The 18,855-nt window shown below is 36.3% G+C and overlaps 1 protein-coding gene across 1 annotated transcript in view; it reads left to right on the top strand.

The window, feature by feature from the left end:
• Positions 1–1,941, top strand: part of LOC134533458 (nascent polypeptide-associated complex subunit alpha, muscle-specific form-like) — a 41,019-nt gene extending 39,078 nt beyond the window's left edge. The window contains exon 3 of the mRNA XM_063370983.1: positions 1,273–1,941. Coding sequence (XP_063227053.1) covers positions 1,273–1,941 — 669 coding nt within the window. The remainder of the gene's footprint in view (positions 1–1,272) is intronic.
• The last annotated feature ends 16,914 nt before the right edge of the window (positions 1,942–18,855 follow it).

Genomic DNA, 18,855 nt, shown 5'->3' with positions numbered 1-18,855 from the left:
GTGAGCTGCCACAGAGTCTGTTTGCTCTGTCGGCCAGATGTGTTCGTTACGGAGACCTGAGTTTACATTCATAGTCAGTAAGTGCAGTGTATAGTTATGGGAAACCTTTCAAACTGTTTTTGTTTTTCATAAAATAATTGTTTCAAACAAAAATATAAAACATGAAACCAAATTTTGGCTGTAAAATTACTAAAGACACATAAGAAAAACCTCGAAATATATTCCAATATTTACTTCTTCAATTGTATAATATAATGCTTTAATAAGTTGAAATTAGGTTAAAATGGTAATATTTTTTTGTTCTAAGATTTTGTTATTGGAGATGTTTTACCTATGTATTTTTAATAATCATACAGACAAAAATTTTTTTGTATTTATTTTTCTGATTTCAAGTTCTTATTTTATTAAAAACCATTTGATTTTTTTTAAACTTATCATTCTATCGACTATATTTGTACAAGAAGGTCTCCGTAATGAAAATATTTAGCTAACAAAACCAATCCCATCGAATTCTGTCAAGTGTTCAGATTCTATTATTGTTGTTTATATTCTCGTCATCAAGCACGACTCGACCTTCTGTATCCTCTTAGCACCTACTGTTGAAAGGCCACGGGTGACTCTGGGGCCGTGAGTGAGTGTCCTGCCACGCAAATGAGTAGTTTTTGAAGTAACTTCTTTAGCCGCGTTGGGCGAATTTTTGGTAGGGGCAAAACTTATGGGTTCGCGTCACCGACATGCTAGTGACGTGTTGCGCCAGACTGGCGAATCGCAGCGGCCTGTGTACATGTATACGCATATATACACTAATACATTGTATATACTCGACTGCATCATGTGCGTGTTGGACTCTTTGTTGGATGGGTAAAATCTTGTGAGTTACGGACATGCTGTAGTTGCAGCAAGTGAAGTTAATTTGACCACGTGAATACATGACCTAGGTCTGACATCACTGGTAAGTCATAGCTAGGTAGTGAATTTTTACGTAATTTTGACATACCACTGACATCTGTTGTGACTAAAATATATGTAAGGATAAATGATATCATGCTGACATGGTACTGATATAATAACAAAATCATTTTCTTGCTTCGTTTCACGTAGAAATTATGTCATATTACACATTTAAAATCAAAGTTTTAAGTTTTCACTTCTGTTGATAATCCCCACGACTCGCTTTTTTTAATTAACTAGGTTATTTCCAGGCCAAACGAAAGGTCATCAGGGACAGATAAGCCACAAGGGAGACACGCCACAAGGGAGACACGCCACAAGGGAGACACGCCACAAGGGAGATACGCCACAAGGGAGACACGCCACAAGGGAGACACGCCACAAGGGAGACACGCCACAAGGGAGATACGCCACAAGGGAGACACGCCACAAGGGAGACACGCCACAAGGGAGACACGCCACAAGGGAGACACGCCACAAGGGAGACACGCCACAAGGGAGACACGCCACAAGGGAGATACGCCACAAGGGAGACACGCCACAAGGGAGACACGCCACAAGGGAGACACGCCACAAGCGAGACACGCCACAAGGGAGATACGCCACAAGGGAGACACGCCACAAGGGAGACACGCCACAAGGGAGACACGCCACAAGGGAGACACGCCACAAGGGAGACACGCCACAAGGGAGACACGCCACAAGGGAGACACGCCACAAGGGAGACACGCCACAAGGGAGATACGCCACAAGGGAGACACGCCACAAGGGAGACACGCCACAAGGGAGACACGCCACAAGGGAGACACGCCACAAGGGAGACACGCCACAAGGGAGACACGCCACAAGGGAGACACGCCACAAGGGAGACACGCCACAAGGGAGACACGCCACAAGGGAGACACGCCACAAGGGAGACACGCCACAAGGGAGATACGCCACAAGGGAGACACGCCACAAGGGAGACACGCCAAGGGGGACGGGAAATGACACGTGCAAGGTGTTTGGAACGGAACATGCCACAGCAATTGTCTGGAACGATGGAGAGCCGACATGCGCATGCCTTGGTCAGATTCGGATCCGTCTCCTTCCAAATGCGAGTGAGACGGTGTAACACTGCACTACCTTATTTGGTCACCTTCCTTTAAGAAGTTTGATTTTCACTAGGAGTTTTTTTTTAAATGCTCTGCCTGTGATAATTTCCTCAAATGACACTTTGCTGCTTTACCCCTGTGTACTTCACAGCTCTTACAGTTCCTCTGATAAAATTAACAATTTTTTTCCCCTCAAAATAAAATTCTATGACTCTTCGGATTACATAACGTTTCTTATTGCGATCCTTAATATACATATTTTATAATTTTTTTTAATCATTCATCTCTACACTATCTCCTATAAGCACCCTTTTATTGGCCTTCCTCGAAACGGTGTATCAAAGGCAAACTAATGTAATGAGCTTGGTTGTGTATGGAGTGTAACAACTTATAAGAAATTGATATGTATTCCGCATCTTTTGGGAATTTTTTAAACATAATGCTAGAATGAAATCTCGCCGAAATAAAGTCACTTTGTCATGGCATCGTGCAATATTATTTCAGAAACGCACAATTTATAATAAATTATAGAAGGACATATCATATAGAATTATCTAATGGTCTTAAACACGTCCTGTAGATCGTCACGTGTTATCCTATTTTCCAGTGATACTGTAACTCATAATATTGGAACATGATTCCCGAGTAAATAGTGATTTGCTTAAATTGCGTTTGCTAGTTAAACTTATTGTTTCACTTGGACTTGCTCGTGGATGTCAATTTTATGCAATTTAAAATCGTTGTTAATGTTTTGTTAATAAAATATGGGAATGTTTTTATTCACTGAACAGAATTTTTGTTCTGATTTAATAATTATTAGTACTATTTTTCAAACCAAACTAATGCACTCTCGTAATCGGTATAAAACCGACTACTTTAAGGAGGTGGTTCAACCCCCGAAAATTATCACTTTCCCTAATGTAATTTTAATGATATATTATTGTAGAGGGTGTCGAAATCTACATCCCCATCTCGGCCCGCCTTCCCCTATGTTCTCCGACCATACAGAACCTCGTGGTTAATCCTACTTCGGTCTGGAAGTTCGGAGGGTAGAGAGGTCATGTGACACGTGGTTACCCCCTCCACTGCGCGGCTCTGGGTAGGGCGCGAGCGCTCTTGTTCAAGTGGAGCGCCTGCTAGGTAGGACACCCGCTACACTGTCACGTAGAACGGGCGTCAGTCATATCAGGGGCATGTCCTGTTAGTTGTGGGACACGTAGCTACCACAACACAAACATTGCATTTTTTAACATCATTTTTAATTTGTAAAATACATATGTTACCTCAAAGAACCCGCTATGCAAATGTTTTCTTTACCTCAGTGAGGCTTTCTACACCAGAAAAATTTAATGTAGCTATATAAGAATTATATTATGTATATTATCGCGGTTCGAAATTTTGCAGGGTTGTTGAAATCAAATTTAGGGACTTTACTGACGGGACTCTGGGCTGGCTGCTCTGTTCACTCGTCAGCGCAAGTGGCGTGACCATGTAATTAGGGCACGGGGCCGGCGCGGCGCGCTGCGGGCTTGCAGATTTTTGTTTGTTGTTCGGCCGCGCCTGGCGCAGCCACGGGCCGCAGTTACTGGGGCGCGCTGTCGTAACAAGCCGCGCGGTGTGGCCTGCACGTCGGGGTAGAGGGGGGTAGCCTTCCCAGATGTTCTAGTTAGTTGTTTAGTAAATTTGGCTTCAATAACGAGCGTTTGTTATGCTAGGCGCGGCAGGGCGCGTGAATTTAAGCGCAAGTGAATGGTAGCTCGGGGCTCACTCTGGCGGAAGCTATGGCCGTCGCCAGTGGTTACGAATTGCTAGGTCGAAAATTAGTTTGAGTTAAGCTCGGCATGTAATCGTCTTCAATCTGACTCTGGCGGGAGCTAGGTCTCTCGTCAGAGGTCACGATTAGTTAGAGTCCTAGTTTTTAAAATGTAATGGTCGTTCGGGTTTTTAAGGGCAGGAGAGGCCCCTACGTTAGTTTTAAGTAATCGATCAAGAAAGGCTTATCGGAAAATGTGAGTATTGCTTGATCTTTGTCTTAATTTTAATTATAAGTTAAGATGTATTCGTAAGGATTAGGGAAGAGTTTAGTGAAGTTCTCTCTTTCTCTCTTGTAAGGTCGTTCAGTAGTTAAGGAAGTAATGAAGAGATTATTGTTATAAATTTTAATCACGCTGTGTAAATGTTCGTAAAAACTGATTTTTCTTTATTTGACTTTAAGAATAAAAATCATTTTTTAGTATTATGTTATTTTGCAAAATCTCCTGAGTTCAACTCTCTCCAGACATCCTGTACGGGATGACGAACCTATGATCCTAGGTACAGTAAAGTATTTTATGAAGTTAAGAGTAGTTGAAGCCAGCAAGCGAGTTGTTTCTATGTAAAGAGTTACGATTCATTTTCCCCTAACATTTCGATGTTTACGATTTACGATTTATTTACGACTTATTTACGATTTACTTACGATATAATTCCCCCCCCCCCCCCCCCGTGACATATGTTGGAGTTTGCCGGGTACCTAGGTTCTATTTCTGGAGAGAGGGAGATTTAATGTTTATTATTAAGTTAGTTTCAGCTTCCAATAGCAGGTTAATAAGAGTTTACTTGAGGAGAGGATTACGAATTTTAGTCTATAGTGGAGGAAGTCTTTGAGATTTTTTGTGACGTAACAGATGTTTATTTGAGTATACTTGTAAGGATAAAGTTTATAGTGATAAGTGGTTTTAAGTCGTTGAGTTTATTGAAGATTTATCAGGGATTATTACGTGAGGAGAATACGTTATAATTTAAATGATTATTAGAGATAATGCAAGTGGTTTTGTTTAATTAAAGTAAATTAAATTAAATTAATTTTAAGATTGTATGTTAAGAGGGTTAAAATTTAAAATAAAGTTTGTTTCGTAAATAGGATTTATTTTCAAGTGAAGTTTGTGTTGTTGTCGTGCGCGTAGGAGACGAGACGTACAAATTTAATCAGTCGAGCGGAAGGATAGACGGTAAAAAGGAATTAAAGAGAAAACGAGAGTTTATTTAAAAGAGAGTTATAGAATTTATAGTGATGTTTTGTTTTAATAAGAAAAATGTTGAGAGTGGTTTCAGAACGACACGTCAGTGGACGTGGCAGAGTAAACAAGTGACGGGGAGGTGCTGAGACCTAGCGGAGAACGGAAGAACCGACAAGCGATGGTTGGCGGACCTGACGGAATTCGGTGACGTCACGAGCTCATACAGCATGGGGAGGAAACTGGAATAGGAAATCGTTGCACAGGCTTTTTTTTTATGATGGACCCTTTTTTTTGTTAGTTCGTCATTCGCCATGATACAGGTGACCGCGCTAAATGCAATATCACACAATCACACTAAAGACTTCAACAAGTATAGCATAGCTACTTGTACTTGTAACGAAGTTTCTACATCAATTTTTAAAATTATTCAGTATTATAATAAAAATAATTTGCTTTGAAAATACTCCGGTAAAATAAGTAGGATATTTATTTGACTCGCAAGGGTTGACTTGCTGGCGCCATGTTGTGTTTAGTGGAAAACAACAACTTGCATCTGGTAAATTAGAAATCATTTTAAAATATTTGGTTAGCAAGAAAACGTGAAAAGATAAAAATGTCTGGACGATATGCCTATGAGCGAAAATGTGCAGTAAGATACTGTCGTTCAAAACCAGAAGAGCAAAGATTTGTTTCTAATGAGTTTAGTGAATATTTTTATAAAATAGTGCATAACCAACTCCGTGTTCATCAGATTATTAATAATAATGTGTACAATACAGCCTCCATTTCTGGCACAACCTATACTTCGTCTTCTATTTTCATATTTCCTGTAACTAAAATTGAGTTATTGTCAGTAGTTCATAAATCAAAAGGTAAACGTTCATCAGGTTTAGATGCTGTACCTGATTTTATTATTAAAGACTGGTATTGATTATATAGTTGACCCATTGTTATATCTTTATAATGAATCTTTTATGCAAGGTTATTTTCCTACCTTATGGAAGTGTTCAAAAGTTATTCCCTTGCATAAAAAAGATCTTTGTGACGCCTGTCAGAATTACAGTCCAATATCTCTTCTGTCCTCATTCTCAAAAATATTAGAATTATTAATGTTTAATAGATTAATGTCATTTTTTGAGAAAAATATAATTTTAGTGGGCAGTCAACGTGGATTCAGGCGTTGTAAATCGACGATAACTGCACTTTATGAATTTATCAGCATTATAACTATGGACCTACACAGAAGGAATCATCCTGTTGGGCTATTTTGTGACCTAAGTAAGGCTTGTGATAGTGTTAACCATAAAATATTAATTAAAAAGTTAAGCACATATGGTGTAAGAGATACAGTGCTTAATTGGTTAACATCTTACTTGTCTCAGCGTTCACTAGTAGTTGTAGTACAACATATAGATCCCTTAACCAACATAAAATATAATGTTCATTCAGATAGGCAAAACATATCTGTTGGTGTTCCTCAGGGTTCTGTACTAGGACCTTTGCTTTTTCTTATATACGTTAACGATTTGCCTAAAAATGTTGTATTATATGCTGACGACACTAATATATCTATACATGGAGATAACCCTTTAAGTTTAATTGCAAATATTAAAATTTTAACTAGGGACATTATAGATTGGTTTAAGGCTAATGAATTAATTCTTAATAACACAAAAACAACGTGGCTGCATTTTAAACTTAATAACTTATACAATTTGCAAGACCCAACTGTATCGATTAATGGTTATAATATATCTTAATCAAATTCAACCAAAATACTAGGTAAATATATTGAGAAGAACCCTAATTGGAAATCTCATATTGCTCATTTAACTAAAAAAATGAGCTCAATATTATTTGCTATGAGAACATTTTCAAAATGGACTAATCTAAATGCTTTAAAAATTATTTACTTTGGTTATGTTGAACCTCACGATATGGAATAATATTTTTGGGTAATTCCACGGACTCATCTAAAATTGTTCAAATACAGAAAATATTTGTACGTATAATAATGCATGTAAATAATCGTACCTCATGCAGACAACTTTTCAAAAGCTTAGGTGTCTTAACATTACCATTGTTATACATTTATGAATTACATATTTTTGCTCATTCACAATTGAATGAACTGCAGAATTTCAATTTACATAATTATTCGACTAGATCAAAAAATAATTTTCATATATTACAACATCGTACAAAATGTTTTGCAAATAGTCCGAGATACTCTGCTATATGTTTTTATAATAAACTTCCACCACATTTTTAATCAGAAAACCAACTTTGTGTATTAAAAAAAAAAAAAATACTGAAAGATTTGCTGTTGGAGTTCAGATTTTATTCTATTAATTATATTATGGAAGCAAAACTATGCTAAAAATGTATTATTATTATTATTATTATTATATAATGTACATTATTTGTTTTTTACTATTTTATTATTATTTACGTTTATGTGTATATGATTGTACTTAAATGTGTATTCATAATGTTTAATATTCTTGACGAGTCCTATACTACATGTACAATATAATTATATATTTTTGTAGTCGACTTGGACATTTTAAAAAATAAATAAAATAATAACTTTTCTTCTTCTCGCTGCTGAAGAGTGTAAACATTTCTTCATATATTGGTTGATTTTTTGCTCATCATGATATTTAACGTATAAAATTCACTTGTCCAATATATTTGTAGAAAATTGTACTCTGAAATGATCTGGCGGATGTAATAAACTAATTAGTAGAGTAAATTATGTTGTTTGACTCAGGTAAACTAGTAATACATATAAATAGCCTATTCAGGTTACCTTTGCATGAAATATATTCTGCATTTCAAAATAATCTGGCCCAAGTAGGTCATACCCTGACTTTGGAGCTTTCAGTATACCCTGTGACAGTTATGGCACTACAGCACCACAAATGTGAGTGAGTGAAACCCTAACAACTGGAAAAATTACCTTGGTACATATTTACACTATTATACAGCATTAATTTGTTGTAACAGTGTTGTTTTTGATTGTTGAAATATAATTTTAACATTAATTTTGTAAATATAGGTAAACAAGACAACTATATTTACAAATTTTATTGGCACCAGTAAACATGGGTTTAGGTTTTGTGTCTTGTGAACAGTGAACCTTTTAATTTGTTATCTTGAATGAAATTTAAATATATTGGTATAACATGTCTGAAGGTACATTTTTTTATTTACAGCAAATTCAATTTCCTCTTTCCTTTTTTCAGAAAGTATGGCACATAAATAAGACATTCATTAATTCATTCATTGAAATAGGTTTCATATCAAACATCAGAGTGATCATGGTTAACTGTTTTTGCCAACTTTTGGACAGTAGTTTTGACAGCTTGATCTACTAGGGCTCCCAGAAGCCAGATTTTTGCAAAACAGAGTACACAGCATTATTGATCCGTCTGGATAAATGTATGCTCATGACTTAGGCAAAAACTGCTATATTTAATTATTCTGCTTTAGTTTTATATATTCTGATTAAAAACCTGAATAGTTCAACAAATATTAACAGTGTTGATTATGGGTCAATGTTAGCCTACATTATATCCCAACCTTCAAGATGCTTCTTATTCTGCAAAAAAATATTCTGAGAAGTGGCAACTGGCAATGCAGTGCAACTGCGCAATTTCACTGAGTAGTTAGTAAAGTATAAACATGTTCTCGCTACTCAATATGTTAATGTATAGTCTGTATGGCTATACTGCTGCTCCGCCTGAAAGATAGTTTACCTACCTAGCTACTGCTGCCTTGTGAGGACCTGCCAAGCAGGGGTTTGTTTGGGCTTGCAGTGTGCAGATAGATGTCATGGTCTGTAGGAATGCCACATAGTTTGTGGTGAAACTCTCCCTCCCACCTCCTTGCGAAGCCAGCTGTATGCGCTGGCCAACATTTAAGGCCCATTCTATAAGTGAGAATCTATTACAAAATGCAATTTTGGCCTATTTGTGTACCATGTAATTCAGCATTTTGAGGTAATATGTTATTAATGTTTAACTGTGTATAAAACCACTGAAGGGGGGGGGGGTTTGAAACTGTAAAACAAGTTGTGGTAAAATTGGTTTTAATGGTAACAAAGTAGGATTTAGTCAGGCCTACAGGAGAAAAAAAACTTTAGTAACGAACATGATAACTAGATTCATTTCATAACAGAACATTCCTGACCTATGTGTTAAAAAGTGTAATTAAATGTATTCACACCTGGGTTAGAAGCCTGTATGTTTTTAAAATGTAGGTACGTTTTATACATGCGCATGGTAACTTAAACCAAACAAAATGCTCACGAAAGTGATTCCATTCTGGCAATATATTTATTATGGTTAACATGACAGATGTCGGGGTTTCATATGGTACAAACCAGATAATATCAGGCACCTTAACAAGAATATTAGCCTTTCTTTGCAATTTAAAGCTTAAAGAAGGTTAAGTATTTAACGAGTGTAACTTTTAGAAATAAACATGCAGAGATGCAATAGGTCCGAGTTACGCCTGTTTCGATTTAGTACTTAATGATTGCCGAGAAAATTCATTACAAGTGTTTTATAAGGCAATATCAAAGTAATTGACCAATTTAGTTTAGAAAATAATATAAAGTAACATCCTTTGTGAAGAATGTTTTGCTTCTCTGCATCTTTGTTTACAAACAAATCGTTAATTTTCTGTATGGCGGGAAAAGCAAGCACGTGGCAGCTAAAAAAAAGGGCTCCTAATGAGCATGCGCCGCACGCTTGTTAGTTCAGGTTTTACCACGACACACATGGTATCGCTGCGGTCGCTCCATAGCAGTCTGCTTATTGTGACACGCATTTAACATGGAAGTTACCACTCTTTCCTTAGGAGTAATGCTCGTTGTCATACAGAGACGTGGACAGGCCGTGACCTTGTTTTGATCAGCTGTACGGTAACTTAGCGATAAGAAAATAGACATTTGGTTAAAAAGTTAAATTTAAGTGTGTTTTAGGAGAAGAGGAACTTTCACTATGTAAGTAATTTATTTTAAGAAGGGTATGATGTATAGGCTAGAAGTGTTACATTGTAAGTTGTTTATGTTTTTGTTAGTTAAATTCTACCTTTGTTTTAAAAACAATCTTTGGGACGTGTAAACAGTTATTAAGGAGGTACACTATAAAATGGATAAGCATTGAGAAAAGTGGGATGATTGTTTTTTTTTGTGTGTAGAGGGAATGTACTCCAAGGGAACAGAGAGACAAAATTAATGTTTTCATTAGGGCGAGGGACCCTAATGTGAGGTGTTGTGTCCCTGGGAAGTAGGGATTGTAGAGCAGACCCATAGGAGATGGGCTGGCTACTGAATTAAGGGTCAGGAGAACCCTGAGAGTTGTTAGTAGTAAGGGGCAGGAGATCCCCAGTGTAGTACCGAAGTGGTTATCCCGTATGCGATAGGGTACCACTTAAATAAATTTTGTTGGTGGGGTCAGAGTCCCCTGTGTAGTAGGCCTATAGCAGATAGGCACTACAGTGAAATTTTTGGTTATTTTGTGAGGTAAATTCCCTGGGTTAAGTAAGATTGGGTTAAAAGTTAGGAAGAAGGGAAATGAGAAACATTGCTGAAGAGAGTTAGTGTACCTGCCTAAGTTTCAAATTGAATTTTAAATTAATTTAGGAGAAAGTTTTTTTTCTGTCAAATAATAATGGAAGGGAGCTAACTGAATAAATTTTTTTGAGTAAGGTGTTTTAAGTAATGAAATAAAATAATGTGAAGTAAGTTGAATAATTGGGGAGGAGTTTCTATAAGAGTTTAGATAATTGTTTTTGAATTTATTGAGATATTCAGCCAGTGGAGTTTGAGTGTGAGAGATACAGTGGGATTTTAAGGAAATCGGTTGTTTATTTAGGAAGAATGAAATTTTATGATTAAGAGTCAGTAAGCCTAGTTAAATTTATGACATGATATTTGGTGACAGTTTACAGTTATTAAGGAGAAAATAGAGTAATCTATTTATTTTAATTTTAATGGTTTGAAGATAAGATTATGAATTTTTTTGGAAGTTTTTTTAGCATGTTTGAATAATTTTTTATTTTATTTTAAGAAATTACAGAGAAAGTTTAATTGATTTTTATTGTTTGGAAGTATGGAGGTTTAGTGTTCGATTAGCCCTAACTTGATGGTCGGATCCCAAAAGAATACCGTAAAACCGATAGCCATTTGAGAGGAATGCGGTAGGCGCTTGTGTAGAGAGGGGTTGTGGGAAAACTCCTTGGGACTGATGGCAGATCAGGGGCCCTAAATAGTGGGTGATGCTGTAAAACCAGTGCAGAGAAAGCTTGGTATGCTAAAAAAAATGTTTTTGGGCACAGGTTAGGTAAACCTGGGGTTCCATGGGATTTAGTCATGTTAGCTGCTGTGGGACATTTGAATTTCCAGGCTCCATAGTAAATTCAATGTAAATTTTTGTTTTCTTTAAAATAAATTTGTTTTTAATTTGTTTTGAGAAATTTGATTTGGAACAGTGAAGACAGACCCCGAGGAATAAGAGTTGTCATGATGAGGAGAAGGTGGTAGGCCTAAAGTGGTACAGACACCACAGAGGTTATTTGTATTGCATAATTTAAATGTAAGGAAACTTGAGAAATTGAAATTTTGTTGTTGGGTTGGACACCCATAAGAAGAGCATATGCAGAATTTTTATTGTTATGAGATGTCTAATTTAATTGAAAAGAGGAAAGTTTAAAGATGCAAAGTAACATTATTATTATTATTGTAATAATTGAAAGAGATTAAGAGGTAGAGAGAAATAGGCAGTTTTTGTTTGTAAGTACTAAAGTTTACATATAGAAATTAAGTAACTAAGAATGAATAATGAGTTAAGTCTAGAGTAAAAGTTTGTTAAGTTAAGAGTCATAAGTAAAATTTTTTTTTGAGAGAGAATGTCTTTGATAGGAAATAGTGGAAACTTATGGGAATTTTAGGGTAACATAAATAAGGTAATAAATAATAAATAGATGGTAGGTCTTAAGTTAGGATTAACATTTGAAGCAGAATTTAATTAAGATGAAGTAAAATAAGTAGGCTTAATGAAAAAAGAGGGTTTTATGGTAAAGAAATTTGTTTTAAAATAATAAACAATGAATAACAATGTTGTTTCAGGGTAATGTGTACTAATAATACAATTTTTTTTAGGACCAAAGAACAGGAATGATGTAACTTAAATTAACATGTATTTTTGAAACTGTTACAGATCCCTTAAGATGAGCTGAGCAGCAGTACAGTTTACAAGATTGCAAGAGTTCGAGAGACAAGATGCAAGATTTCAGAAACAAGAACCAAGACTGAAGATTCAAGAGAAGAGAAAGCTGGCAGCCATGGACTTACAAGTGAAGATTAATAAGGTCATGTAAAAATTTTATTTTTTTGGAGGACAGTAACTGGAGTTTTTTGTGATAAACATTCTTTACAGAACTTTTAGGTTATAATGTCAAAGAGAACTAATACCTTAAGTTTAATGTTAAAGTTAATTTTCTTTATTAACAGAGGGATTAGGAGTTATTTTAAACCTTGTTTAGGTTGGAATTTAAAGATAATAGCTTAGTATAAATGTGTATTAACAGTTCGAGTTCACAGTTCTGATAGGTAGGTCAGATGATCTTACTGATTTTTATGATTTGTTTTTTTAGTTGATTTTAAGTGTTGTGGATTAGACAATGAAATGGTTCTGAAAACTTAAATTATTTCAAGCTAAGAAATAGTAAATTTAATTTTAACTTAAGGACACCAGAATTTAAATATTTTTTTTTGAATTAGTAATGTTTGAAAATTTTATACTTTACAAGAAAGGTTATAAACAAACTGATCGGATGGAACAAGGATGCAGTAAATCACAGTTTCAGTTAGAATTATTGATTTGCTTTTGAGGTTCTGAAGGAAAAGTAATTATAATTTAAAAGTTTGAATAAAAATAGTTTTTTTATTGGTTTGAATAAAAAAACATTTAAAAGTTAATTAGTCATGATCTAGGTGGGTGATGGGATGGGAATTGGCCACTCTTTTTCCCTATAACCTCCCTAACATGACCTTCTATTAGGTACATCTAACAGATGAAATAAAGAAGAAGAAAAATGAAGAATTATTAGTTAGACACTGTTTTCATGAAGATAACCTGATGAACTTTTTTTTTATTGTTGGGAAGAATAGTAGCAAGGTCAATCAGATGTTTTACTCGAAGAAGAAGAAGATAAAACTGTTTTATTGCTCGACAAGCCAGAGATTGGTGTTTCCCCTCTGAGCTTCTATTGACTTCGTTGTTTACTCTCATGGGATAGCTGGTTCGGCACCATGGAGAGAGATTGGTGGGGATTGTGGTTGCCCCCAGAAGAAAAGAAGAGTAGAAGAGGTTATGGGTGGGTCATGTGAAGGGACCTTCAACCCAGTTACTTTGTGGGGACTATTTGCTGTATAGAAAAGATCAAGACTCCAGAGTTAGGGAAAATCATTGGAGGTCATGTTTCCCTTCCTTAAGTTTTCCTATGAAATTATTTTCCTGATTAGATTATGCTAAGGGTGGGATACTTTATGTTAGCAGTTGAATTAATTAATTTTTTTTGTGTGTGTTTGCATTCTTGACCATCGATTGAAGTTTAGATGTCAGTTCGGTATTTGTAAGACGTGTTGGTAATGCCTGTTGATGATGTTTCAGAATTGTAATCTGTTCGTGATGAGGATGGCACAACTCCGAAGCAGATGTGGGGAGAAGATGTGAGCTGCCCTGGAAGCCAGTCCAGTAGCTGTTGGAGTTTATTGGAATTTGCTGATGGCCAGCCCAGGGAGCTACTCTTCTCGACAACACTGACTTCGAGGAGTTGCACCAACCTTCACGAGATAAGAGTTTAATTAATTTTTCACACTGATAATTTTGTAAGGACACTTAATTTTTTTTGAAGAACGAAAGAAGTATTGTGATAAACAGAAACTGAAAAAAAAAAATAATAATTAACAAGAATTCTTACATTATTGTTTTATAAAATAATTTAACAAATACTGAGAAACTAAGAACATTAATTTAATTTGTAAAGAGAGCTTCACTAACAGAACAATTTTTTTTAGTATTGAGAACTCGAGCCTCTGAAGGTCCCTGTGAGACATAACCAGATAAAAGTTACATTTTTATTTTTATGAATACTTGATGTTTTAAATTGATCTAATGCAGAATCTAGATGTATGTTCAGAAAGCAAGGATATTAGACAAATTATTATTTTTGTGAAATGAGGAATTTATAGTTATGGTTTGATGAAAAAAAAAACATACAATTTGTAATTTTGAGGTAGCTCGATGGGGCTCGAGCTCTGTGAGGGGAGGGTTATGTCGCGGTTCAAAAATTTTGCAGGGTTGTTGAAATCAAATTTAGGGACTTTACTGACGGGACTCTGGGCTGGCTGCTCTGTTCACTCGTCAGCGCAAGTGGCGTGACCATGTAATTAGGGCACTGGGCCGGCGCGGCGCGCTGCGGGCTTGCAGATTTTTGTTTGTTGTTCGGCCGCGCCTGGCGCAGCCACGGGCCGCAGTTACTGGGGCGCGCTGTCGTAACAAGCCGCGCGGTGTGGCCTGCACGTCGGGGTAGAGGGGGGTAGTCTTCCCAGATGTTCTAGTTAGTTGTTTAGTAAATTTGGCTTCAATAACGAGCGTTTGTTATGCTAGGCGCGGCAGGGCGCGTGAATTTAAGCGCAAGTGAATGGTAGCTCGGGGCTCACTCTGGCGGAAGCTATGGCCGTCGCCAGTGGTTACGAATTGCTAGGTCGAAAATTAGTTTGAGTTAAGCTCGGCATGTAATCGTCTTCAATCTGACTCTGGCGGGAGCTAGGTCTCTCGTCAGAGGTCACGATTAGTTAGAGTCCTAGTTTTTAAAATGTAATGGTCGTTCGGGTTTTTAAGGGCAGGATAGGCCCCTACGTTAGTTTTAAGTAATCGATCAAGAAAGGCTTATCGGAAAATGTGAGTATTGCTTGATCTTTGTCTTAATTTTAATTATAAGTTAAGATGTATTCGTAAGGATTAGGGAAGAGTTTAGTGAAGTTCTCTCTTTCTCTCTTGTAAGGTCGTTCAGTAGTTAAGGAAGTAATGAAGAGATTATTGTTATAAATTTTAATCACGCTGTGTAAATGTTCGTAAAAACTGATTTTTCTTTATTTTACTTTAAGAATAAAAATCATTTTTTAGTATTATGTTATTTTGCAAAATCTCCTGAGTTCAACTCTCTCCAGACATCCTGTACGGGATGACGAACCTATGATCCTAGGTACAGTAAAGTATTTTATGAAGTTAAGAGTAGTTGAAGCCAGCAAGCGAGTTGTTTCTATGTAAAGAGCTACGATTCTCACCTTTTCCCCCAACATTTGGACATTTACGACTAGCTTTTTTTTCTTTTTCCCCCCCTAAACAATATAAAATGTATTTCATCTTTAAAAGTATTTGTACATGTTTTATAAAAATGTATACATCAGATTAAATAAATTGTAATTTGCATTATACAAATCTCACACATCCTATTTCAGGTTTCTTAATGATAATAAATTTTAACCATTTTTGCGAACCAAGTAGTAGTCTTAACCTTTCGACCAACCCATTCGGATTGTCTCTCGATGTGCAATATGTTTCTTTAGCTGCTTCCATCTTCTTTACACATTGTTATTAATATTCAGAGAAACTCCAAGTCACATCACTAACACCAGCCTAAAGTCATTATCATGAAATTCACCAACATGAACATTATCTTTTACTTTATCGTGTCGTTTCCATATGTCTGTTTTCAGAGATTTACCACATTTTTGATAGTTTCACATTATTCTATATTGTCCTCAAGTCCGTAGCTATACCATTCTCATTTTCTGTAAAAGCTATTTCCAGTATTATTTAATTCTTTACCCTGCATCACAAAAAAATTAAATTAATTAAATGTATAGGCAAAAAACAACTAAGTAGTATACATTTAATCTTAGGAAACCCATTATAAAACATTTATCCTGTAATACTGTGCCTCGTTTCCTCGATGCAAGAGTCGTAATACATTTCATTTGAGACAATGTAGTGTTATTTCCGTGTGTGATAATTAATTACCAGATCCACACACATATACGTTCAGACACTAACATATTTCTCACTAGACAACAAAAACAAACCTTCACAGGGCTTTACATGTTTTATTAAATTATCGCTTAGTCCAAACCGACTACCAAATTTAGTATTTTCTGCAAACGACTCTATGCTCAAGATTTTTATATCATCTCCGAAAACAAACATAATTAGTATAAGGAACAGCAAGGTAGAGAGATAGCACACACACCAAGTGCTAGTCACTCATGCGCTAATAACCATGGGTTCGGCACCTACCCCAGGCATGGAAGCTACATTAAATTTTTTTTTTCTTTGCCTCGTGCAGAAAAAAATTCCAATACATGTGATGGTAAAATTAGTCACCTACTAGTACCTAATTCAAACACGTTACACAAAGGAGTTAAAATACTCTCAAGGCTCGAGCCAAAGGCTGCTCCATTGAGACATGCCTACAGACGCCTTCGCCTTCGCCTGTGTATCGATTGTTTGGACTACAAAAAAGAACCTTCTAGAACATTCTATTATAGTTTCCGATTTTCGTTTTCATCCCAGACAAGTGAGAGGCATAGGTGGGAAAGAGGGGGAGAACTTTAGGGTATATAAGCTGGGGATTTAGGCAGTTATTTATGGAGCTGCAGGACCACCACCAGACTCGCCATGGATCGTTGACATCGCCATGTACGCACAGAGAGAGAGAGAGAGAGAGAGAGAGAGAATAGCCCCAAGACGATGCAGGTTATTGGCGAGCTATGTATTGATGTTGGTATTTTCAGTAATGGCCAGTAGAATATTTTCTAAGTGTAGTTTCTAATGTTTGTTGTATTCTTGCTGGATTATGTAGCATTTTTCTCTGAAGTTGTTTGTACTATGCACCTTGTTGAGTTTGTGTTTGAATCGGGGTGCTTGTGATGCCAGATTAGAGCCTTAAACTGTTGACGGCCGTATTTCTTTCAAATAGTTTTCCATAGCTCTTCAAGACCTGAAATTACCATAATTTGCCAAGTGCATAATGTTTGTTTTCAGGATATTTGTTTGGAATAATCGCATATCCTCAGGAAGGTGTTGTAATAAAGTAAATATTCTAGTATTATCAAATGAGATAAAGTACCAGTAGTATGTTTTGGTTCCTCCTGCGCCAGGCTTCAGGCTGTGGTGCCGACCGCCATATTGGATTGTGACGTCACGGCGGCCATCTTGGATGGATGTGACCTTGACCTTTGACCTTGACCTTGAATTTGTCCTTCAAAACTTGTCAAAATTGCCCAAAATCGGGCAAAATTTGCCCAAAATTCCTCAAAAATCGTCAAAATTTCCATTTATGTGGAAAAAAATTCCGCCAAAAAATCTCAAAAAATTCCGCAATTCAAAAATTAGGATTTCGAAAATCCTCAAAAGCCATTTTGCCTTAGAAAGAACCCAAATTCCTTAAAGAGGCTTAAGCATCCTTGTCAACAGCCTCCGATAAGCCTCTGACATCATCTAGGATTATGACCGCCATTTTGAACTATGACGTCACCGTTGCAATTTCCGTTACGGCCGCCATCTTTAACTTTTTTATTTATTATCCGATTATAATGAAAAATTTTTTAAAATTTATAAAAAAATTAACTTAATAAAATTTTAATAAAATATATTTAAAAATCATACATTTACGACACGGAGTTCGGAGTCCTCGGTTCGAACCCGACGAGTGCAAAAAAAAATGGCGACCGGACCTTCCTCCCCGTGGTGGGTGCTGGCAGACTGACCCCTACCACTTATGTCAAAGTATATATATCGTCACCTAGTATGGCGTCATGTCCGCCATCTTGAAAATCCGTAATTATTTAGCTAGAAATTCGGGAAATTTTTTAAAAATCATTAAAAAAATTAACTAATCGAATTAAATAATAAAAATCTTTAGAAATACCGTTGCACTTTTCGATACGACCACCATCTTGGATTATATAATTGTTCCATGTTTCGTAATGCCCACCATCATGGTTGAGGACGATGTCGTCGTTACACTTTAGGTTACGACTGTCATATGGGATCCTATTACTGTTGCATGTTTCGTTACGGCAGCCATCTTGGAATCGTGTAATTATTTAGCTAGAAATTCGGGAAAAATTCCAAAACTCATTAAATAAATTTGCAAACAATATACTGATTAATTAGGTCGACTAAGGTCCTTGGCACGATCCTGGACGAAGCTAAAATAAATGTAATTTAAAAAACTACCACAAAAGTGTCAGGTTTGAGGAAATAAAACACCACAAGTTCTTTTAAAAACATTTATTACACAATTTATATCCTACTACAGGATCACTTGTGAAAGCCAGCAATCCTATAATCATTTAGGTCCGCATAGGCGTGAAATGACTAATTCTTAGCTCCAATCGGTCTATACTAGAAAGAGTCCAGCCAGAACCTTTACAGACATAGTCCTCCTCTTCTTGGCAGAGTTTCTGGATACCGTTTTTAACAGTTTGCTTCACATCGTCAGAACTGTAAATCACTGCAGCCGATGTCTTGAATGCACACTTCTTCACTTCGTCTTCGAATGTATACGGCTTTCCATATATACAGTCCAACCACAAGTTATATTTTAATGGTCCGTTTGTTGCTACGTCATCAGTAAGCTGATTGATTATGTTCTGTATGATATCATCAAGAAAATTACAAATGTCTTTCGACTCACCTAACGTATTTAGATAATAGTAGTCTTTCAATGTT

This window comes from Bacillus rossius, chromosome 6 (genome assembly GCF_032445375.1).
Source record: "Bacillus rossius redtenbacheri isolate Brsri chromosome 6, Brsri_v3, whole genome shotgun sequence".
NCBI lineage: Eukaryota > Metazoa > Arthropoda > Insecta > Phasmatodea > Bacillidae > Bacillus > Bacillus rossius.
Note: the sequence above shows the minus strand (reverse complement) of the source record. Positions and strands in the feature narration are given on the sequence as shown.